The sequence below is a fragment of the Hydra vulgaris genome, chromosome 12 (genome assembly GCF_038396675.1).
Source record: "Hydra vulgaris chromosome 12, alternate assembly HydraT2T_AEP".
NCBI classification, from domain to species: Eukaryota; Metazoa; Cnidaria; class Hydrozoa; order Anthoathecata; family Hydridae; genus Hydra; species Hydra vulgaris.
The window spans coordinates 77711631-77739524 of NC_088931.1; the positions used below are offsets into that span (position 1 = coordinate 77711631).

General features: G+C 26.1%; 1 protein-coding gene across 3 annotated transcripts; it reads left to right on the top strand.

The window, feature by feature from the left end:
* Positions 1–211: 211 nt before the first annotated feature.
* Positions 212–27894, top strand: LOC100199474 (CYFIP-related Rac1 interactor B). Of its 3 annotated transcripts, none has more exons than XM_065814528.1 (12): positions 212–235; positions 1153–1261; positions 8688–8809; positions 8881–8986; positions 17013–17149; positions 17222–17296; positions 18582–18707; positions 18782–18861; positions 19778–19835; positions 23306–23374; positions 23446–23516; positions 27669–27894. In XM_065814528.1, exons 2-12 carry the CDS (start codon positions 1189–1191, stop codon positions 27730–27732), a joined length of 981 nt encoding a protein of 326 aa, XP_065670600.1. In that variant the 5' UTR covers positions 212–235; positions 1153–1188; the 3' UTR covers positions 27733–27894. The 3 variants fall into 3 exon arrangements, with proteins under 3 accessions (XP_065670600.1, XP_065670601.1, XP_065670602.1); XM_065814529.1 differs by having other exon boundaries at positions 216–250; XM_065814530.1 differs by lacking the exon at positions 212–235 and adding an exon at positions 485–606.

A 27894-nucleotide genomic window follows, 5' to 3' on the forward strand; every position in this document is an offset into this window, starting at 1 on the left:
ATTTTTAACTTTTCTTTTAACTAATGTAATTTTAGGTTTCATTTTTCTATACAGAATCCAGAAGCACTTATCAATTCTTGGAAAACTCAATTAAAACAGTTGTTCAAATGTGTTTTGTGGTTTAATCATGAAGCAATCGAGTCCATCATAAATATTAGGCAGTTTAATCAAGTCTAACTTTACCACCCTTAGAAGACGCTTTATAATATTGTATTTAACGGACGCCAAATATATGGTAAACAGCTTAAAAGTATAGTATTTAATTTTAATCAGCCTTAGGAATTAAAATTTACTTGTGAAATATACTTGTAAAAAAAGAACAATTATTTTAACTAAAGAAGTTTTATTTTGTAATTTTTAAAATTTTATGCAATGTTGTGAAATACCTTATGTGTGCTAATTCTATGCAGACTTCCTATATCTAAACATTGAATATTAGCGATTTGCTTGTAATTAAATTATCATAATATTTATATTCTACAATAGTTATTGAAAAAAAAAAATTCTGATTGTTGATTTTTAGCCTAATAAAGTTTTCAAGAATTTGCTTTAAAGTGGAAATCTTTTCACTTTAAGAAGAAATCTCCAGCAGCTCTAAATTTCTTAGTAAACACATACTTTTTCATACTTTTACTTGCATAAGCTTTTTACAGCACCTATTTCATAAAGCTAAAAATGGTTTAACAACAAAATGCATTTGAAACCTTCTAATTAAACATAAAAATTTGTATTAACTTTTATTTATTTATTAGTGTTTTACAATTATTATAGTTTATAAGTTATTCATCAGGAATTTTGGAAATAATAATATTATTTCCAAAATTAATTTATCTTTCTGCATAAGAAATTTATTTTGAAGAAGACAATTTTGAGATGCAAATTTAGTTAAAAAACTATTTTTTGTAAAAGACACATTAACTGTGTATATTATTAATATACACAGTTTATGTCTTTTACAATAATTTTTAAAATAAATTTGCATCTAAAAACGGTGTTTAATAAATTTCTTATGCAGAAAGATAAATTAATTAAAGTGAAAATAAACAATAGATCTAGTTTTTTAGATCTTTATTTATATCTCTTTTTTTTCCCTCAGATTTGAAACTAATATTTATAACTATTGTATATCCTATTATGATATTTTTCATCTAGGTCAAAATGAAATCAATTTTCTAATGCTTTTAAAAAATGGGAAATCTTTTGCGTTTGCTCACTGGAGCAAGTGAACAGGATTCCAAAGATATATTTTTAGACTTTGAAAGTAAGATTTTACTTTTTTGCTTTGATAAAATAATATCATTAAGTTAACTCTTGACCTAATTATAATATATATATATATATATATATATATATATATATATATATATATATATATATATATATATATATATATATATATATATATATACATACTGAGACAAACCTAGACCTATTTTAGTACTGCCGGAGCAGTATGCGCGCCCAAAAATTATTATTATATTATTTGATTTTTCTTTTGCTTTTTTTTAATTAAAAATAGAAGAAAAAAAATTCAGTTTCAAACGCAATAGTATTAAAATAATTTTCAGTTTATTTTAGCTACCTCATTTTTTTCTTCAGGTCAATAAAATGAATTAAAAAGAAATTGCTTTTTTTTGTGATTACGTGACATTTTTATGTAATTATGTGACATAACTGTCGTTCAGTTACTAATTTTATAAAAATTAATGTTGTTACAAAACTTAATTTTAAAAACTTGTTGCAAAATTTTATAACAATTGAATGTGTAAAAAATTTGCTTTTTTGAAAGATAGAACGATTTAAAAATATCCATTCTGAGTATAGTTAACTTTTGTCTTTTGGAAATTAAGGCTAAACTGCTTTTGATGATAAATGAACAAAAGTAAAAAATTTCAGTCTTAATAACTATCGTGCGAGTTTAATTTTTGAATGTATAAACTTTTGATCTTTAGCTTGCTATTTTAGTTTACGAAAAAATGAAACGTAAATTTTTTCAGAAAGTTTTGTTACTTTTCCATATTTGACAAGGCTCTTTGAATATATTATTATGGAAAAGTGTCTAGAAATGTCAGATAGCCGCTCTCATCAATTTGGTTTCAAGTACAATGGCTCCACTTTATGCAGAGTTCCTTTTAAGTGAAACAATAAAATATTACATTAATAATAACTCATCAATATATATTTGTAGTCTAGAATTTAGCAAATAAGGCTTTTGATAAATGTAACTGGGATCTGTTGTTTGAAAAACTCTGTTACAACAAAAAGTTACTGCTATCAGTAGTTCATGCACTACAATCACTATACTTATCGGATACTGCTAATATATCAAACCTTATAAATCAAATCATTTCTGTTTGTTGCCAGGCGGGTGACAAGGATCAATTTTATCACCACATTTATATAATATATACACTCAAAGTATATTAAATCAAATTGTTTTAGACTGTAAATTTGGAACAACTGTAAGTGATGTATACACTGGTATTATTGCTTATGTAGACAATATAAACCTACAAAGTCCTACTACTTTCAAAACCTATATATCAAGCTAAACTCTCAATAAACCGGTTTTATTATATCTGTTAAAAGTTCAATTACAAAAAACACAATTTAAATAAACGGCTCTTTCCTACACCTCAATAATAGACTGAAACACCTTGGATTCCAATGGGATAATCAAAATCATACACAAAATATAGCTACACTTCAAACAGAAAATGTAAATGAACGTATTATTCATTTTCAATCAATCTCCAGAGCTCTTATAAAATCTGGTATTTGTTTTTGTTAACCATTAACTATAGTACATTTGTTCAAATCTCTGGTTGTACCAAATCTATCATACGGTTTAGAAATTTGTTGTAATAATTCACTTCCTAATAAATTGGATGGTATTGGAAGATATTAAAATTTCTCTTTAATAAATCAAAAAATACCTGCATCCCTTCTTTAAATTGATGACATATCTACCATCCTCATTCGAAACAAATTGAATCTGTTTATCAGACTACTAAACAACCCGACTTGTTTTTCCCTGATTTTGACTCAGATATCTGATGTTACTAAAGATAACTTTTTTATCAACGATGTAATAAAAATTTGCAATCAACTTGAGCTAAACTTCGTCCAGTGTTTGATAGAGGGGAAAAATAACAACAATTAAGCATCGCTACGATAACATAGGAGATAATGTAGCTGCAATTTTAAACCATTCCTTTGAATTCTGGAATATCAGAGAACATGGACTAGTATATAAAAAATTTGATGGAGGAAAATATTCCAAGAAGAATTTAAATTAGACTTTAGACTGAAAGTATAAACTATAAATTTTATACACTTTGTTTGTTTTACCTGTAATTTGGCTGATAAAAAGGATAATTAAATACACATTCTTGTCTTTTAAAATAATAAAAATAATGATTACAATGACTTAATAAAAGTTTTATTAAGATCTGTTCAAAATAACCCATAGTAAATGTTAATAGTAAGTAAACTTATTTATTAAACGTTTTTTTTTAAATTATATTTAATGATTAAAAAAATAGAATATATTTTTTTAAATGTAATAAGTTTTTTAAAATATTATATGTTGTTTAAAATATGTTTTCTAATCAAAAATATATAACATTTTAAAAATTATGTTTACTGTAATTATCTCTTCTTAAATTATCTTAATTTAAAAGGTGCCACTTTAAAAAATCACTTTAAAAACTATTAACCTTTAATAAAAGTTAAATGAACAGATTTAATAATATTTGAGTCAAATTTTAAAATTAAAATAATAGTAAATACGTTTATTAAATGCTTGTTTTTTATTCAAATAGATATTCGAGTACAAGACGCAAAACTGTTTTGTTAATTTTACAAATATTATGCAATTTAATATATGTATGTAATATATGCAAATATACTATGTAATGTAAATATTGATTAAAAATTGTTTAAAGTATTTAATTACTAATTATTTAAAAAAAGTTACAATTCCCATAATTAAATTTACTAAAATATAGTCAATAAATGTTTAAAATACTTTAAACAGTTTTCAATAATTATTTACTAAAGGCTGTTTTCCACAAGATGAAAATATTTGCGCAAAGCGAATTTTTTCGTAGATAAGCATGCGCAGATAAAACATTTCTGTTAATTTTGACAGAAATGTTTCATCTGAGCATGCTTATTGATGAAAAAATTCACTTTACACGATTATTTTCAAATTGTTGAAGACAGCCTTAATAGCGTGGTATTTGCAACAAGAGTGTTTATTAAAGTCTTAAGTAAAATAGTTTTCTTATTGTAACTAAAGTAACATCGTCCACTGGTAAATTCATGTATTCAAAAAAATGCCTTTAAATCAACTCTTTATCTTATGATAAAACTAAAAAGATAAACAAAAATGTTTTAAATGATGATTAAAAATCATTGTCACAGCACTTGTTTTAACTAGAGGAGGAGGAGAGGGGGAGGGAGGGAAAAACTCAAAAATATCCCCCTCCTCTCCAACCCCCTCCATCCAAACTTTGTCGGGAAAAAAGCAGTATCCCAAAATAAACTCTGGGTTCTTCACTGATATATATATATATATATATATATATATATATATATATATATATATATATATATATATATATATATATATATATATATATATATACACACACAGAGTATACAGTCTTCTCCGTTTCAAATTTTATGCCATTACACAAAAAAGTGCAGGCAGGATGGTCATTTTTAAGTTAGCCTGTGTGATTTAAAAAAAGTTAGCCTGCGCGATAAAAAGTTCTTTTTTTCCTGCTATTTAAATTAAAATAAAGGTAGCAAAAATAATGCTTTGAATAAATACTAGTTAAAATAATTTTAAAAAAACTGGTAAAAAAAAGCCTTTTTTAAGTAAAAGTTGAACAAATGAACAAAAAAGTTTTGCTGCAATTTAAAATAAAACACTTTAATTTTTTTTAGCAAGCGCTTTATATTTATGCGCTCGCCAAAGTATTTGCCAGAGTGTGGACGAGCACAAAAAAACTTGAGCGCAAAAGTGCTGGCTAAGCTGAAAAGACTGGGTATACCATATTATATACCAATTAAAAAGTTTTTGTTTACTTTTATGTTTTGAACGAGTATTGATAATTTAATCACCTATTTTAATTGATAGAAAAAGTAAAAATTTTTAATGAGTTCAAAAATTTGCAGACAGCGTTTATATTTAAAATAATAGGAATTTATTAGCAATACTCATTTTCAACAATACTTATTACCAAAATTTATTAGGAATGCGAAATTATATTACTATTTTGTAGGATTATCTTTACAATCAAGAATAGCTTTGCATCTACAAGGCATAAATTCAACTAAATTAACACAAAAGCGGATCATTACTGTCCTGACTAAATTATCCCAAAATAATTTACATTACCTCCTCCATATTTTTCAACAAGCAGTTGGGATTTATTATCATATTTTGTACCTACTGGATGTCAAACAAACTTAATTCTATCTGATTTGAAATTGTTCTCATTCAAAATCTTGTTCTTGTCACTAAAAAGAGTCTTTGACCAATGTTGAGTACTCCACTTTAGATACTATGATGTTAATTCTTTTCGGTCATTTCAGTTATTCAAGGAAATCAATGGCTTTTAGACTGGGAATCTTTAAAACACATTTGCATGATGTAAACATTGTTTTGTTGTAGAAATATTGCAATTCATTCCATAAATTTGTTCATTTAAATCAATAGCTGTCAAATGGGGTTTTGAGTTGATTAGTCTCTCAAACTTTTTATTCTGGTGATATTTTGATTTTCCTGATTGCTTTCAAATATTTAAATATTCCATAAAATTGTGTCTTATGAAACAAATTTCCATTTGAACTGATCTCACTGTCAATTTTTTCACTGCTGATATACATTTCTTATACACTGTGACCACAATCACTAATAAATGAAGCTATTAAATTATTTTCACAAAATATTTGTTTTGTAATTTTATAGTATTTGAGAAAAATTTGAAAAGCTTCAGTATGTATGTAAGTTAATGAGTTCATTGAAAATCATTAATTTTTAAATTAATTAAAGTTCTTTAATTAAATAACTTATATTTGTTCAAAACAACAGTAAACATTAAAGTTTTTTATTTGGTATATATAATATATTAGATTTAATAAAATAAGTACTGAAATATTAGTAAAATTCAATTTTATTTAGTCTGTCCATACATTTTTGGATGCTATTGTATGTATGTATATATGTATGTATGTATGTAGTTCACTAAACTTACTGACCACAACTTCCATGTTGGAGGTCTAACAATATTTATCATTATCATATTATTCTTTGTGATAATCTTATTGTATATTGCTGAGCCTCGTAACCCATATTATAAAACTTACCCAGAGAGGTATGATATAAATATAATTTATAAAATCTATGAGATGAAGTTCTTATGTTATTATAGCATTCTTATGTAATACTCATTATCTGTTATATGTTAATATTGAACTTAATTTTTTATTTTTGTTCTATTTTTTATTAGAAAATATGAGCAAAAGTGTATGCAAATATCTAACTTATGTAAACTTCACATTATTTTAAAAATTATATCCAGTTTTATAGTTTTACTTTCAGTTTTACTATCCAGTTTTATAGTTTTACTTGAAAATTGCATTGTGGCAATATCTCCTTAATTTTAATTTATAACATTTATTCTCCGTTTCATTTTCATTTCAAGTGGGTATTCTAAATTATATTTAGACTAGTACTAATATGCGAACCGCTATTAAACAGCGGTTCATGCAAAGCCTATTTAAAGTGTTTAAAGTTTTTTAAAGTTAGTTATAATATAAAAAATTATTTTATAACTTTAAAAGTTAGATAATATTTATAGTTTTTCTCTCTATATAAATATTTTTCTACCAATTTCTATAAAATATTGAAGCAGAGGATATAAATGGTGGCTGTGGAATAGACTTACTAAGACCAGTATTTTACAGGTCTGGACAGCTAATTTATTTATTTACTGAAATTTTAAAAAATATGTTGATGAGTTTGAGGTTCAATGGTAAAAAATATTTGCAATTATTAGAAATATTTCAGTTTCCCTAACATTGTTAGGTTGCTGTTTATTACTTACATATCTTTTATGTCAGTAGATAATTTTTTATATAGATAATTTGTAGGTTGTATGAGTTAGGAAAAATATGAAGATGTGTAAAATGTAATTATATTTAATGATTGTTTTAAAGTTAACGATTGGTTTGCGTTACTTGTAAATAATTGCATCTGTATAAAAATGTATTTGTATATAATATAAAGACATAATTGTAAATATCAAGAGAATTAGTTTGTATATAAATTATGTTGAATTGTATTAAGATAGATAAGACGTTTTACGCTCAACTTAAAAAAGTTCTTTTTGATGTGATACAACAAGATGAGAGAAAGATCATTAATAAAAGCTCATCTTTATTAATGATCTTGTGGACAAATTATCATCAAAAGTGATTCTATTTGCTGACAAACAGCTATATACTCATGACAAAAGTCATCACTCTTTGATCACTTATAAGTAGCCGGTCTTAAGTATGAATTCACAAGCAACTGCTAGCTCCCCTCTGTTACAGAAGTGAGATCAGATTCAAAATCGGCTGCATGTTCTAAACAATCAAAAAGAGAAGACATTTTGTCAAGACACAAGTATAAAGTTAGTGGTCGGAATGTTCTCTAGAGTTTTTAAAATTGAAACCACATAGGCCATTTTCCAACAGGAAGGAAAACAAGGTTCAGTCAAGCACTTATTAAATAGTTTAGCAAGAATTGAAAAGATCAATTTTGTAAGACTATGACAAGAATGTTGTCTGAACCACAAGTCATGATTTTAAGTCAGAGTTTATTTTTCCTAGCCTTTGCCTTAAAATGCAAACCCTACAATGCAGCAGAACATGGAGTAGGTAGGACCCGGTTATTTAATACCAATAATATTAGAATTTAAGGTGAGCATAAGTTATATAGTTGTAATCACTAGTTGGTAACTAAACTAACACTACACTTGAGATCCAAACAGAACACAATCATTCATATAGTAACTTATGGGTGAGCTAACATAGTAATTAAGACACCTCCTACTATGTTTTATGTTACCAATAGCAGGGTGGTCATAATGACCATATGCCTTATGTGGCACTAAGTTGCTTTGTTACTCAACTTTAATTCTGTTTTGGTTTGTGTTTATTTTTTGTTTATCAATTATAAAAAATCAAAATTTCAAACTGGAATCTATGCTAATTTTTACGCAAAACATTCTGTTTTTAAACAAGTTTTTCCCCTTTTTTTCACTTTCCAAAAAGCATTTTTTACAATAGACACCTATGTATTGTTATCCCTTTTTTTTTGTTCTTTTCGAGTTTGATTCTACTTTGTCTGTGTTTAATCTTCAAAAGAACATTAAACTAATTTAAAAAAATTAGACAATCTAAATTTTAAACATATACATCAATTTAAGGTTCTTTATTTACTACCAAGATAAAATGTTTGTTGTATAATGATTGACTAGCAATGACTAATTATATATTAATTTTATTAATTAGGTTGTTTGTCTATTTTTGTATATTATATTATTTAGTTAAGTTCATAATTTATTAGTTAAAGAAAAATGTTGTTAAATAATGTAAGTTGTATGAATAATCTTTTTTATTTTAAGATGCAACTCCGACTGAGCAAGAGAAAGGTGTTTGGGAGGTTGTCAACAGTGTATTAGAAAATGCTCCTTCAATCTTAAACGCTCTCAAAAATTATGGTGGAGCTAGTGAAGAAATTAGAATTGTAACTAGAAAAATATATACTAGTTTTTTATTAAAAATTAAAATCATAGTAAATTTTTTTTGTTTGTTTAGGCAATTGGTAACCCTAGAGATGATGAGTTACAAGAACTTGCTTGGAAAGTTGTTCTTCCATTGGTTTCTAAACTAAAACTCTTTTATCAATATTCATTGGAATTGGGTAATTTTAAAGTTTTAATATTTGAATAAGTTAAGATCTAATTATTCATTACCAGGTTTCCAATAAAATGCTACTTTTACAAAGACTAGTTTGATTTAAAATACTTACTCCATTACCACATCTGCAAATGACACAGAAATCTTTAATAGGGTCTTTAATAGTCCAAAAGAATGAAGTTTGGAAATTCTGTTCCCACAAAGCTTATCTTGTCTTGTTTCATATAATATAAGAGAATTTCTGTAAAAATTTGAAGCAAATCGGACAATATTTATGGGTCAATGAAAAAGTTGGCTCTTCAAGTATATACTATCACACTGTATATTATCTATTGAGTATATCTTTGTCTTTTGAAACAATCTTAATTAACAACTCTTCTTCTTTAACAAGTATATTTTTTCTGAACACTGTCTCTTATCTTTCTCTTTCTGTCTTGCCAATTTTCTAGTCCAATGCTTCTTTTTAATCTAAATGAAACAATAGGAATAAAATTACAACAAAATTATGAAAAACCTATTATATATACACAAAAATATTCAAGTAATTCTTGTCCTTTGAAATTCTCCTGAAATCATCATCCTTTCTTTTTCTCCTATAAGAAGTTTAAGACTTCTTGTACCTTTTCATGACCTCTATCTTGGTTTATCCTCTGTTTAAAATCTGATTTGTCAAAATCAGATTTTAATTCTTCGAAAAATGAATCACAATTTCTTTTTTGACTTAATTGTTGTTTTTTTCTTTGATTAAACTTTTGACAGTCAAAGCAGATGTTTTTGACAGTCAAAGCAGATGTTTTTCTTCTGCATCTTACAATGCTTCTTCCTAATACAATAAGAACTTTTCAAGGGTTCAAATTATAATATATAAACAAATCTTCAAACAATAAATGTTACATAAAAACTAAATATATAAAAAAAAAAAAAATAATAACCTTTTGACAGAACTCATCTGAATTGCACCTCCAAATCCAGCCCTCCTCCAAACTCTCTTTTTTTACAGCATAGTTGTTTCTGTTCTCCCTGATAAACTAATTGTCAAGGAAGATAAGTAAATATGGATAAACTGTAAATATTGCTTAAATATTTTAAAACTAGATATCTGCACAAAATGAATATTTTTATTTCCACTAGTAACATGTATGGTTGGAAAAGCAATTACTATTTAACTAATTGCATTTTTTAATGGTATTTCTTTATTACTTAATAATAGGGTTGAAAATTTCCGAAAACTTTTCGAGAAATTTTGCTCAAAATTTCAAAAAATTTTTATTGAAATAAACTTATATAGTTTTATAAAATTCATTTTATAAAACTATGGAAGTTTTATATAACTTGATTGACAATCAAGTTTATCAATTTAAGCAACAAAAGTAGATGTTTTCAGAGTTAGTTTGTCTTTTGAGCTTGTATATAATATATTTCTAGCTTTTACTTCTCTCAACTATGGTGTAAAATATTCACAAAATACAAAGAATAAAATCTTTTTTAGATAAACAAGATTTATTGTGTATTATTTTTGTAGAGTTTTTAGTTTTAAAGAAACAATAATTTTATCTGTAAAATTTGCATATAAAATTTTAAAAAATATAGGAAGATTTTTAAGTATAAAGATTGCATTTAAAACATCTTTATAAAAGGTACTTGTTATAAATGTGCTAGCTGTGTCAGATTATAATAATTTATTTAAAAATGACTTAAAATTAGAAAACAAATTTGATCTGAATGTTCAGTAAAATAATAATAAATAAATTTGCTTGGTATGATACTTATAAAACACAGGCACACACAAATCACCCACTTGGCAGCAAACCTCGGAATTAGGAAAAATGACATTGGCAAGAGTTAATATAAGAGTTGAAAGTTCTTGGATGAGAAAAGATGAAGTTTCTGGAGCAAAATAATGATTGACAGGCATCTTAAAAGATTGCAAATTATATGAATCAGGAAAGCAAGATGAAGGAAGCAAATTCCAAAAAACTGATGTTCCAGGAAAAAAACTAAACAAATAAGAGTTTTTGGAGCACTTAGGAAAAGGATGAGACTTAATTGAATGACAAGTAACACAAGAATGAATTTTAGTAGATGGCACAAGAGACGCTAGCTCTTTAGAGCAGTGCCCATTAAAGTATTTGTAGATAATGGTTGGAGGTTGACTGCAAGAGCAGGTCCAACTATGTTTACTATGCGTTTTTGCACCAATAGCGGCAGAGTATTTTTTGAGGGGAAAACCCATACTCTGCCGCTATTGGTTACAATGTAAAGTTCAAGCCGAACTTGACTCAAGTTTGCTTCTTGCATTCCACCCTAAAAGAGAAAGGGCATCAGTAGAAGATCCGCCCCAAATATGTCAACAGTATTCCATACAAGGATGGGTTTAAGATTTATAGAGACAAAGAATAGAATCCGGAGTAAGAAAATGTTGAGCTCGATAAAGAGATGCAATGGATTTGATCTACGGTATTATTATAAAAGTTAATTCATTTATCTTTATTTTTGTGAATAAAAATGTCATTGAATATTAAAATTTTGAAGAGCACAATTACAATTAGCCACTGCAATCCCAGGATCTTAACCTTATTTATAATCCCAAAATCTGGGATTGGTCTAATATCAATCCCAAGATTTCCTGTAAAATTGAACAAAACAAAGCATTATGAAAATGTTTATGAATATAACAACAATTTATGTGTCTCGATAAAATAATTTAAAGTTAGTAAATAATTGCAGAAAATTGTTGTATTTTCAGTTGTACAATAAAAAAGTTATCAAAAAGGTTTGTTTTAGATTTTTAAAAAAAGTGAAAGTCTTCGCAATATATCATGTTGGTTAGTTGTTCTGTTTTGTTCTTTAGTTCTGCAAAATAAACTTTATTCAAACTGAAAAAAAAAGCATGTTTCTTATAAGTTAGACTTAAAGTTAATCAAATAAGCATGATGTATGTGAATTTTACAATTAAAAGTTACTCAGCTGTTTGCAAATATTTTCTACAGGATGAGAAAAGCCAGACAGCAATGTTTAAATTGCCAAACTGGATGAAGATTTTAAAAGTTGGTTGTGGTTCAACAAAAGGACTTCATATACACATGTTGTCGGCGCATAATATCCAGGTCTAAAGTCCAACCTAACCTAATGTTACCAAACAAAGCACAAACACCAAAAAAAATCTAAACCACTAACAATACTTTCCATTTATAAATGGGAAGATAAAACACTTCATGCTACACTTGCTTGCCTGACAGCATCTGGCGGACTATAATTCAATGTGGTTTTTAAAAAAAATTCAAAATGTGGACAATCATCGATAGAACCATTTAGCCATGAGACATTGTTATTAAAAATTCAAAAAGTAATGATGCTATTTGAAAATGGTGGTACATGTGACAATTATTTAGAAAGAGCTTATTCATTTCTAATGACCCTGAAACTGACAAGTGTCAAGGCTTTGCACCAAGCATTTTCTTCCGCTGGACTGTTCAATACAAAAATTTGTAACCATTTGGGCAATAAAACTTTTGATGCATTGTGCTTTATTATGTCGCATTTCAAAGCACATAAAATATAATAGATTTCCTTATTTTTTAACATTAACACATTAAATTAACTTGTTTTTCTCTCATGCATGTAACGATGTAATGTAAACTGCCTTCATTTAATAAATATATTTTTGGTTTAACAAAGTACTATTTTTATTCTATTTAATACTATGTAGATGTTATACTGTTTTTAATCCCGGGATTGATGTTTTTTTATAATCCTGGGGTTATGAAAAACCTCAGGGATTGCAATCCCTAATTTCAAGTTTAGAATGACAAATTGTTTAAAAAGAATTTTGTAAATAAATATAATTTTTTAAAAGGTATTTTTTTTTGTTTCTGCATTTATAATTTAGTTCAGATTTTTTGTTTAGCAAATTTTCTTGCTCCATATGGATAATAATTTCAAATTTTTCTTGCAATCATAGCATACATTTTTTGGAAATATTATCATAGGCAAGCACAGTTTTTTAGAAATTAAAAGTTTAATTTAAAATTAATATTTTTTTCTTTTAGTTGCAAAATATATTTTGACAGCATAGTCTCTTTTGAGTATTTTTCATGTTTAAAAGATTGTTTGTGATTGGCATAACATTTTTTCCAATTATCTTCGGCTGAGCTGATATATTGTTTATCAGGGTTGTTTTGCAAGGAAACAATACATTAGTAAATAATATTTTTTGATAAGCATTTGCCATTCATAGGCCATTCAACTTTTTGTTTTCAGTAACAATTTTCAGTATTTTTTTCTTTAAGAATTTCATTTTTATTAATCAATACAATATTGGGGTCTTTTATAATTCTTTATATATTTTTTGTTCAGCTATAGCTTTAATAGTATTTCAATTATAAATTTTGCGCAGTTTATTAGAGGGAGGGAAATGTTTGTCTATTAATTTAAAAAAAATGCTTTTCCAATATTTGTTGAAACATTTTTTGAAACATATTTCTATTTTGTTTTTTGCAATTTTTGTTTTGAATTTTAGCTCGAAATAATTAAATCTGCTTTTTTTAAGACCATCTTCATACACGTGTTTAGAAGATTTAAAAATATTTTCATTAGAAGTGTTTTTATTTAGTCTATTGTTAATTGAAATAGGAATTTGTTTTAAGATTTGAGGGGGATGATTTGAATTTATATTAATATACGATAATTCATCATTAGGTTTTTTACAAAGTCTATAAGAATTTTCCAAGAAGTTAAATGTGACATTTCAAATTTTTAAATTAATATTTATTTTAATTTAGAAGCCAATGTTTTTAAAATTTTTATATTTTTTCTGATTCTGTCAAGTTGAAGCCCTGTTTTATTTTGCATTTATTATTAAACCATCATTGTGATACAAACCTAATTGAATAAATTAATCAAAAAATGAAAGCTTTAGTTTTACAGAAAAAGAAGAGAAAAATAATAATAAAAACAAATATTGCTGCCTCATGCCAAACCCTTAGTTGATGTGGCAGCACTCCTTGACTATAAGATAGTTGATGTATGAACTGAAGCCCCCTTAGCTTTCTGTTTTAGTATTACATTATCAGTGTGTGTCATGCTGTATTTATATGTGTGTGTATTATATATATATATATATATATATATATATATATATATATATATATATATATATATATATATATATATACATATATATATATATATATATATATATTTATATATATATATATATATATATATTTATATTTATATATATTTATTTATTTATTTATTTATTGATAAATGTTATATACTGCTGGAAAAAAAACTCCTGTCTGTTTAAGAGTGATCAATATCTTTTAAAAAAAAAAAATAGATCAAGCAATGTTAAAATATTTTAAATGAAAAAATACAACTTTCAAATAGAACTTGAAGTTTCATGCCATTCGGCAACCATCAGCCATATTATTCAAATATAAAATCTTTTTATATTTGTATAATATGGCTGATGATTGCCGAATGGCATGAAACTTCAAGTTCCATTATAAAGATGTATTTTCTCATTTAAAATATTTATATATATATATATATATATATATATATATATATATATATATATATATATATATATATATATATATATATATATATATATATATATATATATATATATAGTGTGGAAAATAAGAAATTGAAGGTAAGCAGTCAATTTGACAGGGCAACACAAAGGATTGAGGGTCAATTTTTTTTTTTGGATGGTCAAAGTTTTAATTTTTTTCTGTGTTTAAACTTTTATCTAAGTAATAGTTCTTATCTTAGTATTGTTACATAAAAAAAGATTTTTACTAAATGTATTTTTTTAATAATCCTAAGTTAATTTTAATAAAAAAGGCAGGTTATAACTATTTTTTGAATATATTTTAATATAATAATATATTACCCATATTTTGCTGAAGAGTTTGACATGAGGTATGTATTGGACAAGTTGTTCTCAATCGAGGTGACAGGTATAATTTCAAAACAAAAACAGCTTAAGTTTAATCATTAAATATACACTATTATACTAATAAAAAGCTTGAAAAATGTTTCAGTGAAAGAAGTTACGTATTGTATTTACAATGTACCAAGAGTACAACATGAATAGATAAATTTGAAAAAGTTTAGTTACACAATGACTTCCTTATTATTTGGCAATAAAGCTGCATCTAAAAGCTAGTGATTTCTGACTAAGGAATTTAATAAAACTATAAAATAGTTGGTTTTTTTTAATGATATTTTATTTTGTAACAGTTTTTTTACAGCATTATTTTACATGTTATTTGTTATATTATATTTGTTATAGATCTAAATAGAATTGATAATGATCAATTCTATTTAGATCTATAACAAATATAATATAACAAAATAAAGAATATTTAAAATATAAGGTTATTGTTATTTATGCTTTATATGGAACAATGCCTTAAAAAAAGTTTTAATCAAGTTGTTTTGATTTCTCTATTTCCCATACAAAAGATTTGACTTAATTTAAAGAATTTGCTGAAAGGGGACAAAAAAATGGTTTGACTTGGCAAAGTTCAAGTTATCCGAGGTTGGACTTACCTGAAGAATTTTAATAGTAATCAACTACACGATTTTAAGGGACCAAATGAAACAGTTCATAATAAGTTCAAGTTAACTGGTGTTTGCCTTACCAATACGTTGTTAAAGTATCCGAAGATAATGCTAATTAACCCAAAGAAGTTTGCTGTTAGCAATCATCCAACGTCTTGTAAAAACCACATGTTTGTAAACTATTTTGTGAACAAACTGTTATAAGGAAGAAAAATAACTGAAAAGAGTTATCACTAAGACTTTCATTTTATTATAGCAGTCATGGGTAGAAAGGAATTTGTGAAAAGGCAAAAAGGTATGAAGTTGATTACTTCATTTCACAGAACAAATTACCGTATACAAAAAACCCAGAGATAATAATGCTTAAGAAAATACACAGTACTGTCATGAGAGATGCATATTGCATCAAAATAAAATATGCCAGATTTTTTCACTTAATTAAACCTTTTTGAGATTGGTCAATGTGATGCATCTGCAAGTAGTGTGGTATAATTTTGGCCCTAAACTTTTGGAAGTTTTGAAATTCAAATGAAATTAATATTAATAGGTGGTAGAATTTTGCAGTGCTTGCAAAGAAGGAATCGATTTTAATGTTGGTAGATTTCAGCCCAAGAAATGAAGCTATACTAGATGGATAAGGGAATAGGTTTCTGAGCAGAAAAATCTGATTTATATTTTGATATTTGTAAACTTGACATTTAAAAATGTTCATTTAGACATTAATGTATTGTTATAACATTCTCTTGCAAAGATTTTTAAATAATAATTAAATCAATATTAATAATAAATTTTTTTAGTGAAAAACAAAAATAGTATACCTATTTTCTGCATAAAAATTTATCTGTACATATAAAAATTTTAATGAAATTTTGTAGCCATTTAGAAACTATATATAACATTTTGGTAAAATTTACCTAGTATTTAGAATGTTTACATAAAATTTTAGTGAAATTTAGAGAGTGTATATAAAAATAAAGTTAGGTTTGATAAAAATTTATACATAGTTTGATATAAATGCAATAAAAGAATACAAAAGTTTTAAAAGCAAATAAACTTGATGCAAATCCGAATGATAAGTAAAATCAATGAAAGTAACAAATAAACTGAAGTAATAAATAAAAATGAAAGCAAATAATCTAAATCTAAATAAAAAATTGAATTATTTAATTTTTTTAACATTAAATGAACTATGAAAAACTATGTCACAGAAGTGGATCGTATAAGTTCGGTAAAACTCAGATATGCACACCTAGTATAAGTAAACTCATATACAGTACTTTTTCACTTATTTTGTGTGTTCCGCTTAACTAATGAAGTATTATTATATGACAATACTTTAAAAAAAGATTTTGTGTCCTCTGTGTTTTTTTTTGAAATTTTTAAAAAACGAAAGTTTTATTACTTTCAAAAGCATTTAAAAAAATTAATTTTTTTAATTTTTTATTTTTTAGAGTCGATTGTACCTCAACTCTTATATGCTCTTTGCGTAGGAAATGAACAAGTTGAGACTAGGTTGGGACAGAAACAAGCATTAGCAAAACAATTTGCAGAAGTTTTAAATTTTACGTTAAATTTTGATGATCTTAAAGTAAACATTTTTGTCTTACTGTTTAAATTGTATTTTATTTTTTCAGTGTTTATAAAAATAAAGTTTTTTTAGATGACAAATCCAAATATCCAGAATGATTTTAGTTATTATAGAAGGACACTTAGTCGAAAGCGAATGGCAATTGATGTATGTTTCTTTTTTTGTTTTTTTGTTTTGTTTTGTTTAAAATAAATTTTTAAATATGTATTGCTTTTTTTTTTTTGTCCATACAATTTAAAGTTTGCTTTGATGTTTTTTAAACTTGATATACCAGAACAAAAAAAATAAAAATGTAAAAAAGATTAATAAAAGTTACAGAATACAAATGTTTAACATAAAACAATTAGGTATGTACTTAGTATATGTTTAAAACAAGTTACAAGTGCAACAGTAATAATAAGCTTAATTTGCATGATTAAAGGAAATAATTTTATAATGTGCAACTTAAAGGTTTTTTAAAATTAAAGGAATGATAAAATTTTGAACTAATCTGCTGTATATAAAATATAGGCTGGTAGCAGTTTGTCAATTTTCAAGAATGATACAAAAATTGTTAGCAAAAGATTTGAATGCCTTTTAAAATGTTAAATAAATTAAATTTTAAGACCAATACCTAATATGTTTGATGTAATGCAAAGCCTTACAAAAAGCAATATGAAGCATTGACAAATTTAAAACTTTATAACTTATGTAACTCTCAAAATAATAAAAATGAACACAGTGGTTGCATCTTTCTAAAATAAGCAATAAATAGTTTTGCAAATTTGTTTAAAAAATAATGATCTCAGTTTTGACACTCTAAATGTTCTTTTTTAAAAAAACATAGCACAAATTGGATTATTGCATTATTTTTTTCAAAGTATATAAAGACTTTTCAGCAATCAGTAAATCTGTAAAAAAAAACATAACTGTTTCGCTAGTACATGTGGCTAAATAGCCAGGTAGCCACTTGTAAAACTACCAGTAGCTGGTTAATAAAGCATCAAGCTGGCTAACTGGATATAATACAATTATTACATTTATTGAATTTATATCACAACTTAACTTATTTCACAGCAAAGGATCGCTGTTGGTATAAAAATATCATATCTTCATATTAGTTGGGTTATCAGACAGTGATAAACAAGTGTCATTTAGATTTCATCTAAATGACACTTGTTTATCTCTGTCTGATATTTCAGGCACTCATAATGTTCATGTGTAATTCAAGTCAGTTATAGCAACTTACTGAAAAACAATTATTTTTATTTTGTACATTATTAATATTAGACAATTAACCATTGTTATGTGATGTGTAGTTATAAAAAATATTTGTTCTAGTTTTAAAAAGTATATACTTTAATATCAGTATAAATTTTTAAATCTTTTTTTAAAATATTTTATTAATATGTGATAGTAATATGTAGTTTATTGGCATAAATTTATGTTTTAGGACATTGGTGGAGATGATCAAGCCGAAGTATCTACAGAAATGGCAAACCGAATGTCGCTTTTTTATGCTCATCCTACACCATTATTAAAAACATTAAGTGATGCCACCACAAAGTTTGTTTCAGAGGTTTGAAAATGAACTTCGTTTATTTTTGAACAGTTTGTTTTAATTAAATGTGTCAACTTTGTTTTAAATTTTAGAACAAAAATCTGCCTATTGAAAACACCACTGACATGCTTAGTACACTTTCTTCACTCTGCAGGGTAATGGTTGAAAACTCGTAAGTGACTATAATTATCTTTAAATAATTAAACTATAACAGGGTGGCTACTACTCCTGGGTGCTCCTGGATTTAATGTTTTAAAACTTTTCAAACTACACATGCAATGTTTAGTAGTTTACATTTTCCCACCAAATTCTAATGGGCATGTAAAAACAGTTTCCTATAAAATTTATAAAAAACAAATTCTAAAAATATTTTTTTTGTTTAAAAAAATTGGTGACCACTCCGTATTACTATTAAAAAGTTTAATGTTTTTGATAACTCTAAATTCATGTTTAAAATTCATATATAATCATATACATACCAAATTGGGATGTGAATATAGATATAAAAAATGGTTAAATATTTAACCTGGAGCTTATTGGTTACATTTATATATTTGCTGCATTTATGTTGGTCAATTTGCTATGATGAAAAGTGTGTTATGTTTGGTTATAAAAAAATAATGAAATAATATAACAATAATGATAAATGTAATAATAAAACTGCATGTTTTGATGCTAAATAAATAATTAAAATTTTTTGTGGTTCTGCCTTGGTTTAATTATCAAGTCAAATCAAACCTTGCTATAAGGGTTTAATTTGATTTGATAATTAATAAGAGTTGTATTCAATTAGAGATTTGTAAAATTAAGTTCTTTATCAAATTGTATCCTTTTTAACTGAAGTTTTTTTTTTTATCCATGTTATTACTGTCAGTAAAAGTTATTCTGTTTACCTTAAAATTATTATGATATTAAATATTTGTTATTTTTTACTATTTGATACTGTGGAATGGAACTTTGTTAGAAAACAAGAAGTTTTTTTTTTCAGTTGTTCATGCATACTACTAATTCATGCATATGGCATATTTTTCTGTAATATCTGAACATTCTGTTTATTCACATGGTTTTATTGTTTTTGTTTTTTGTAGAGAAATAGCGCAGAAATTTGAAAATGAAGAAACTAAGTTTTTTGTTCTCAGTGTAATGGTGAGATTCTCCTTGTCCTTTTTTTAATGTTTACATTAATTTCATTCTTATTTTTATTTTTATTATTGTTATATAAGCTAGATTAATCATTTAGACTTAAGTAAAGTTATTTCTAAAAAAAAAAAACATCAAGTAGCAAAATAAACTTATAAACACATTTTTTTAAATATAATCTTTTAAAATATTTATAAATATCTTTTACAATATAAAAAGTTTTTAGTCAAGTTTTCTGAGAGAACAAGTTATTTAAAGTTACACATAACATGATAAATAGACTGCAAAGATTATCAAAATTATTAAAAAGTTTTTGATTTAACTTTTTATACTATCAAAATTCATAATGGTTTCGTAATTTATAAGAAATATAATCTTAAATATGGTTCTTCATATGACATAAGGCAGAAAAAGAGTGTTTTCCTGTGTAGTTTGTCACTAACACTGACAAATACTTAATGCCACCTTTATGTTGAAAAAATGATGCTAAGTTGTGTGACAAGTTCTTTAAAAGCAAGTTTATAATATTCATTTTAGTAAGTAGTAAAAGTTAAAAACCTCCTCAACTTTGTGTTTATTATTCTGAAAAAATTATTTTAAAATTATTAATAGAAACTATAATATTTAGTAGCAAATTATGAAATTACTCAATGTAAGTTGTTAAAAGTGTACATTTTGAAATTTATATTATGTCCATTTATAAAATTTTTATAAATCTTTAATGCAAAAAACATTAAAGTTAAACATTAAAAGTAACGGCAAAAAAAAGTTGTTTTTTTAATTTGGTTAAATTAATTTGATGAAAAAGAAATTTATGTAGATTTTGTTTTATTTAAATGGTTTTAAGTAACTAAAAATAATATTTTATAATAAAATTTATACATGTGTTTAAATTACTAACTTTTTTAACCTAAGCCTCCAGGGCTTAAGGGAAATACCCCACCGTCTTTGAATATTATAGCACATATTGCATGTGTAGTGCTTTTGTACACAATTTGTTTATTGATAAACGATTTGTAAAAGTCAACAGTTTTTTTTTTAATAAAGGTTTTTAATCTATAATTTTTAATTAGGCGGGTGAATAAAAGAGAGTAGTTGCTTTTAATTACATTTTTGAAATAATTGCTCAACTTTACGTGAATAAATATTTTTGCATGAACACTTTTACTCATGAGCAGTAGCTAACATATGAGAAAAACACATGAATAAAAAAGCTTCAACTTAAAAAGGCAAGCAGTTGCTTCTAATTTTATGAGGACATTATTTTAGTTGCTTTTTTTTTATTTTTGATAATGAGGCATTTATTTTATTATTTTACTACTTTATTTTTTATTTTTGACTATTTATGTATATAAATATATCTGTGTACCGTAAGCAACCGCAAATTTTGTAAAAAATTTATTTTTTTATCAAAATTAAAGCAGAACAAAAACTTGAAGATAAAAAAAAACATTTATTACAATCACAGCTTCAAAACAAATCCTGAACCTGGAACAGGTGGTCTGGATGTAGTCTCTGGGCATCTTGTTCCACTCCTTCTTATGGGACATATGTGGTAGTGCTCTTATTGGGATACCACATTGTCTTCTGGAGAGAAGTGGGCATCAATCCATGATTCTCCAGGATAGGACTGTACTTATTGGTGACAACTTTCTGGCCAGATTTGATGAAAACCTGAGGCATTTTGAGATGATTTTTAATGAAACCAGGCCAAACATCATAACTGAAGCCGGATGTTTGGTCTTGAATGTATGCTTTACATGCGCTGGGACTTCTTGGACTGGTTGATGATTAATAAAATGATTAGTTCTACTGTTTGACACAGAATCAACTTTATACAATTTCTAATCTGAGAAGAGAATGGTCATTGGTCTCTTCTTCAAGAGGCTCAGAAGTTTCTTTGATCTTTCAAAGATCTTTCCTTTGACACATGGGGAAACCAGGTGTTATTTAATCCTAGCTCTTGACTTTGCCTTGAGATCCTTTCTGACCACATTCCTGACGATGTGCTCACTCACTGAGAACTCTTTAGCCATTTTCTCCATTGACCTTATTGGATTCTAATAAATTTGATCAATTTGAGGAGTTCAAACTGACTTCTTTAAACCACTGCCAAGCTTCCTCTTACCATGGTCAGTCATTTGAAAATATTTAGTCACACTGTGTAGACAGTACTTAGAGGCTTGTTTAACATCTTGGAAATATCTTTGGGCATGGCGTCTTTTATGGCCAGATCAACAATTGCTTTATTTTCACTAATTTTCACTTTTTTTCGGCTTTTTTTTGGTTTATTTTTATTTTCAAAGTTTTATGTGTTAACAGAAACAAACTATGTGCAAAAAAATGCCAACAGAACATTTATTTTGAAATTACCAAACTTATTATGAGACTTGCAGTTGCATACGATATATATATATATATATATATATATATATATATATATATATATATATATATATATATATATATATATATATTATAACTTACATATTATATTACAACTAAAAATGCGTGTTTAGATAACATCTTTGATGTCACACTGAAATAGCCTGCTGCCAGGGGTTTCAGTACATATATTGACTATTTTATAGCCTGCTGCCGCAAGGGAGTGCCACTTTATTGACTGAGGGTCTGACATGGGGAAAGCTATCTTTTCTTTCATTCTTTGTTTATTTACTTCTTTTTCTGTAAACGGTGTATAAATTAATGTAACAAAAATAGGGTAACAGTTAGTTACATAAATACGCTATAGTAGATTTTTTGGCAATATAATTTAGTATGTATATTTCTTTTAGTATAAGTTTCTTGTTGTAATTAATTAAAATTGAAGCTTTATGTTGGCAAATGGATTGCATTTATAGTTAATGGTTATTTAAAGGATATTTGTAAATGTATCACATTTGTAAAAATTGTATACAATACATTTGTATAATGTAATCAGTTATACAATTAAGGTATTAGGTATAGTGAACAGTAATACACAAACATGGTTTTTATCAGTTTTTTTGAGAACATAAAAAATATTGCCAAAATAAAATAATGCTTAACTTTATTGAAGGAAGATTTGTACTTTGCATAATATATTTATAAAAATTTCTTCTTTGCATTTGTTAAAACTAAACTTAGCTATATTATTTTCACTTAGGTTATTGTCATTAATTTCAGTCTGATTAGCAGCAGCCATTTTTAAACATTCAAGTAAAATAAATAATTTTTATTGGTAACAGCATATAGCTTTTATTTTTAAGCAAAAGCAATTGCTTATGAGCAAAAGCGAAACTTTATTCACATATTTTTGAGTCATTGCTTTTGCAGTGAGCATTTGCTCTTAGTGTTTTGTTTTACTCAGATCAATTGCTTGTAAGCAATTGCTTTTTTTATTCACCCAGCCTATTATTTAAATTTTTTTTTGTCTTTAATGTAAAATTGTTAAACTTTAATTGTTTGTTGGAATTTTTTTTTTAATATTTTTTAAGGTTGGGATGATTATTCTCTATGACCATGTCCACCCTGTTGGAGCTTTTGCAAAATCGTCTGCTATAGATGTATGTTCATTTACCTTGATGATTCATTTTTACAGTTTTTTTGTTGTTATTTAACAGAAAATTTTTTTTAGATGAAAGCTTCAATTAAACTTCTGAAAGAACAACCACACGGATCAGTTGATGCCTTTTTTAATGCCCTAAGGTAAACCACTCGATCGACAATTTTTTGATACTTTCTTTTGAATGAAATTCCCATTTAAATATTTTTACTTTTCTGTAGAAAGTGGTGATAACTTTTTAAGACATTTTAAATTACAAAATCTTTTCTGTTTTTTTTTTTTTTTTAATGAAGTAAACTGATTTTTTATTTTTTTTAAAGTTTAATATTGCTATATAAATTAGTCTTTTTGAATATCTAAACTGGTTAGATATTTAATACCAGAAACAAATTAAATTTGGGTAAAATATTGTAAAATGGAGCAAGATAAAGTGATTTGAGTTTTTTGGAAAATGAGTTGACTATCTAGGTTAGAGATTGAGTTAGACTAAAGTTATGAGTTTTAGTGCCAGCAGGGTCAGTGGTGTTATGGCTAAGCCATCTAGTGTAATGGGCTTCAATTTCACCAATAACAACAATATTAGTTGATGGTTAAAAAGAAAAGTCTCAGTCAACATGATCAAAATGATCAAAAGAGCACATAAAAAAATAGACCAGATAAACTAAATAGTCAGGTGAATGTTTTAAGTCAGAGTTAACTTATTTAGAATTGGTCTCAAAAAGCAAGTTTTATGGCAGCAGAACATTTGGCAAGTTGTACTTGAATTACATGTTATTAGTAACAGGGTCTGTAACTTGAAACTTGACCTGAGAGTCTACCTGAGAGATCTGACCTGAGATCTAACCTGAGCTCATGAACAGACTAAGGTCAACATATCAAATCAAAAATCAAATTTATGTGGCTCTAAAGAAGTAATCATTTTGTTCACAAAGTCCAATCCACCTTTTTTTTTTATCTCTGAGTTTTAACATTAAGTGTTAACACAAAGTCCGGTTCTCCATATTATATTAATCTCTAAGCAAAAGATTTTTTTTAAGGGAACTTATTGCTTTGTAAATTTTCATAATTTATTTTTTAAATGGAAAAAAATAAAGAGTACTTGAGTGTAAAAAGAACGCTTTGAGTCAATGGTTTCTGACGTGAAATTTTAATTTGCAATTTAGCGATGAAATACAATGAATAAAAAACTATTTGTTATATTTCATTGCCGAACTTAATCATTTGATTTTAAAATCTTTTTATATCCTAATAAAATCAGTAAAAATTAGTTGAACCACCTTCACAAACTAGCATTCCACGTAAATCATTCAAAATGTCTTTATTAAGTTATTGTTTATAAATCTTGTTCCACTAGATATCCCATAATAATGGTTTGAGTATAAGAAATTGAAGAAACATTTTTATTGCTTTAAGAAAATAAACAAAAACAAGTTATCCGGCAAAATATTTTTTGAATATCAATAACTTTGTAATTTTAAACAAAGACGATAACAACTTTTTTATTCATACTTGCATAGTTAGATTTGTATTTTTTTCAATAAAGAATCTAAATGTTAAAAAAACTCAATTTTTGAAAAATGAACTTAGTTCCCTTTTATAAAACACTCTTCAATTGTGATTAGAAGAATTTTAAAAGGTTTTATTTTTTTAATTTTAACTCCCTACAATTGTTTATTTATTATTATTTAATATAGAATTAATTTACCGGGTTTTGCATCCATTTCAACCAAATATAACATCCATTTAAAACAACCATAAATGAATTTAAAACAACCATGACGTTCATTTAAAACATCGTGACAATCAGTTAAAACAATTGTTAAAACATTTAACGCATGCGCAATCTCAACATTCTATATTATTCACAAAAAAAAGTTATATTTATATGTTTATTTCATATAATATTAATCTATTTTTATTAATACAATATTAATTTATTTTTATTAATATTATATTAATTTATTTTAATTTAATGGAATTTATTTTAATTTTAAATGGATGTCATATTTGTTTTAAATGGATGCAAAATCCGGTATATGACATACTGGGTTTTAAAATTAAAATAAGTTCCATTAAAATAAATTAATATAATATTAATAAAAAATAAGTTTATATAATATTAAATAAATAAATATATAAATAAAACTTTTTTTTTTTGAATAATATAGAATGATAAGATTGCACATGCGTTAAATGTTTTAATTGGAAATCGCGATTTTTTTAATTGATTATCATGGTTGTTGTAAATTAAGGTCATGATAGTTTTAAATAGATGTCATGGTTGTTTTAAATAGATGCCATATTTGTTTTAAACAGATACAATACCCGGCAATTAGGGGTCATCCATAAAGCACGTACGCTCATAGGGGGAGAGATGAGGTCTGCAAAAAGCGTATGGGGGGGGTTCAATTTAAAAGTACGTACTTCGATTTTCAAATTTATCACAATTAACCAGCTAATCAATAGAAATGTTAAAATTCTGACTAAAGATCCTAGTTTGCCAAGATAAAAAGATGTACGGTATATGGAGTAGAGGGTATAGTTTCCTTCTATGCACACACATACATGAGCGCTCGCAGGATTTTTTGATGTTCCAAATAGGACACTTTCACACATTGTGCAAACTCCAAACTTAAGTATGTTTATACCAATGCCAAATGAGGAGGCCTTGCAAAAAATGGGATGGCGGAAGCCGTCATTTTTTGCAAGGCCTCCACCATCCCATTTTTTGCAAGGCCTCTTTATTTGGGATTGGTATAAACATACTTAAGTTTGGAGTTTGCACAATGTGTGAAAGTGTCCTATCTGGAACATCAAAAAATCCTGCGAGCGCCCATGCACACATGCCACCTCTTATATACTAGCCCTAAGTAAGGCTTATTTCAGGCAACCTATTTTTTGAGTCGACAAAAAACAGGTTTTAGCAGTGCCGTGGCTAATGAGTTGGATGCCCCCCTCCCTCCCTCAAAAAAAAACACGTCATTTGGGTCTCAAAATCTTCCAAATTTTGTCGCTAAGTTTTGCTAAAATAAAAAGCTCCTTGAATTAGCAAAAGGGCATAAATTTTGCTGTTCCCCCCTCCCCCTAATTAAGGGTTATGGGCAGCCTACCCTCGGCACTGAGTTTTAGGCTTTGGTTTAAATGTTATTGATCTCGCTTAAGACTTTTTTTTTACGGACTTTCTTAAAAGGGGTGCCTGAAAAAAAACTTCCGCCTTAATTATAGTTTATTTTTATTTGATCCAACATCAAAACAAAAGATAGCACAGTATGCCGTAACCAGGAATCAAGCTCCGGTCTCCGCCAATCTTGTTTATAACATTAACCTCTCGGCCAATCACACACATGTCAATATGGAATTTAATTTTATTAAAATTAATATTTGTATATTTCCCAATAAACTTTTTTATTGAAAAAAAAAGTTGGAGGGGGAAAGAGATTTTAAATATGTACGTACTTTTTAAGGGGAGTGGGGACTTAAAAGTACGCGTAGCAATAGAGGGAAGGGTGTTCAAATTTCAAAATTTTAGGCGTACGTACTTTATGGACGACCCCTTACGCTTTGTTTTGCGTACATTTTGTTTTGTAAACATTCTTAATAAAGCTAGTTAAATTATAAGAAACATTAATGTTGAATTTATTGAAAAAAAAGGATTTCTAGTATAAAAAAAAGAAAAATAATTTTCCATTCTTTGAACTTTCTAATTTACTTATTTAAAATTAAATTCCATATATTTATTTTATAATTAACCTTTTTTTTTTAAATTGTATAATTATTGAATATTTTATTTAAAGTTGAGTAATTATTAATTAGTTTTTTTAAAGTTCTGCATTATAATTTTTCATTTCAATTGCTTTTGTTCAAAAAATGATAATTTTTTATATTTTTAATGCTTAACTTACTTCAGATATAAAGCAAAGATTCGACTTAATTTTATCCCTTTTTCTACTAATTATTTGTTTTACATGTAACCGACACTCCAATGTACTGTAGAGAACCTTATTAATTCAGTAACGCTTTTAATTTTGACAAGTGTTACTTTTTAAATTAATTTAGACGAATTAATACTGCCCAATTATGTCTTATTGTTAGACACATTTAATCACAAAAAGTATATTTAGCAAAATTATCTAGAATTTTAGACAACCAAATATAAAGTGAAATAACTAAATAATTTTAAGGTGAAATAACTAAATAAATATAAAGTGAAATAAACAAGTAAATATAAATTGAAATAATTTTTTTTAATTAAAAATATTCTGGTATAAGATTTATTTCTTGCAATTATTTTTTAGATATACTACTAAACATCTGAACGACGATTCAACGCCAAAACATATTCGCATGTTATTGGCATAATTGTTATTATATTTTTGCCAATGTGCTGACAACGCTTTATTTTCAAATAATGTGCTGACAACGCATATTTATGATCGTGTATTAGCATTGTAAATAAAAATTCTTAGTTAGCTAATGTAAGAAAATGTGTAGATAATTATAATGGAAAATTTTTAATGATAA

Coding starts and splice junctions, on each gene's coding strand:
- LOC100199474 (XM_065814528.1), top strand. CDS start 1,189: ATGGGAAATCTTTTGCGTTTGCTCACTGGAGCAAGTGAACAGGATTCC. Junction 1,262..8,687: donor TATATTTTTAGACTTTGAAA/GTAAGATTTTAC, acceptor TTTTATTTTAAG/ATGCAACTCCGACTGAGCAA. Junction 17,297..18,581: donor GAAAGCGAATGGCAATTGAT/GTATGTTTCTTT, acceptor TTTATGTTTTAG/GACATTGGTGGAGATGATCA.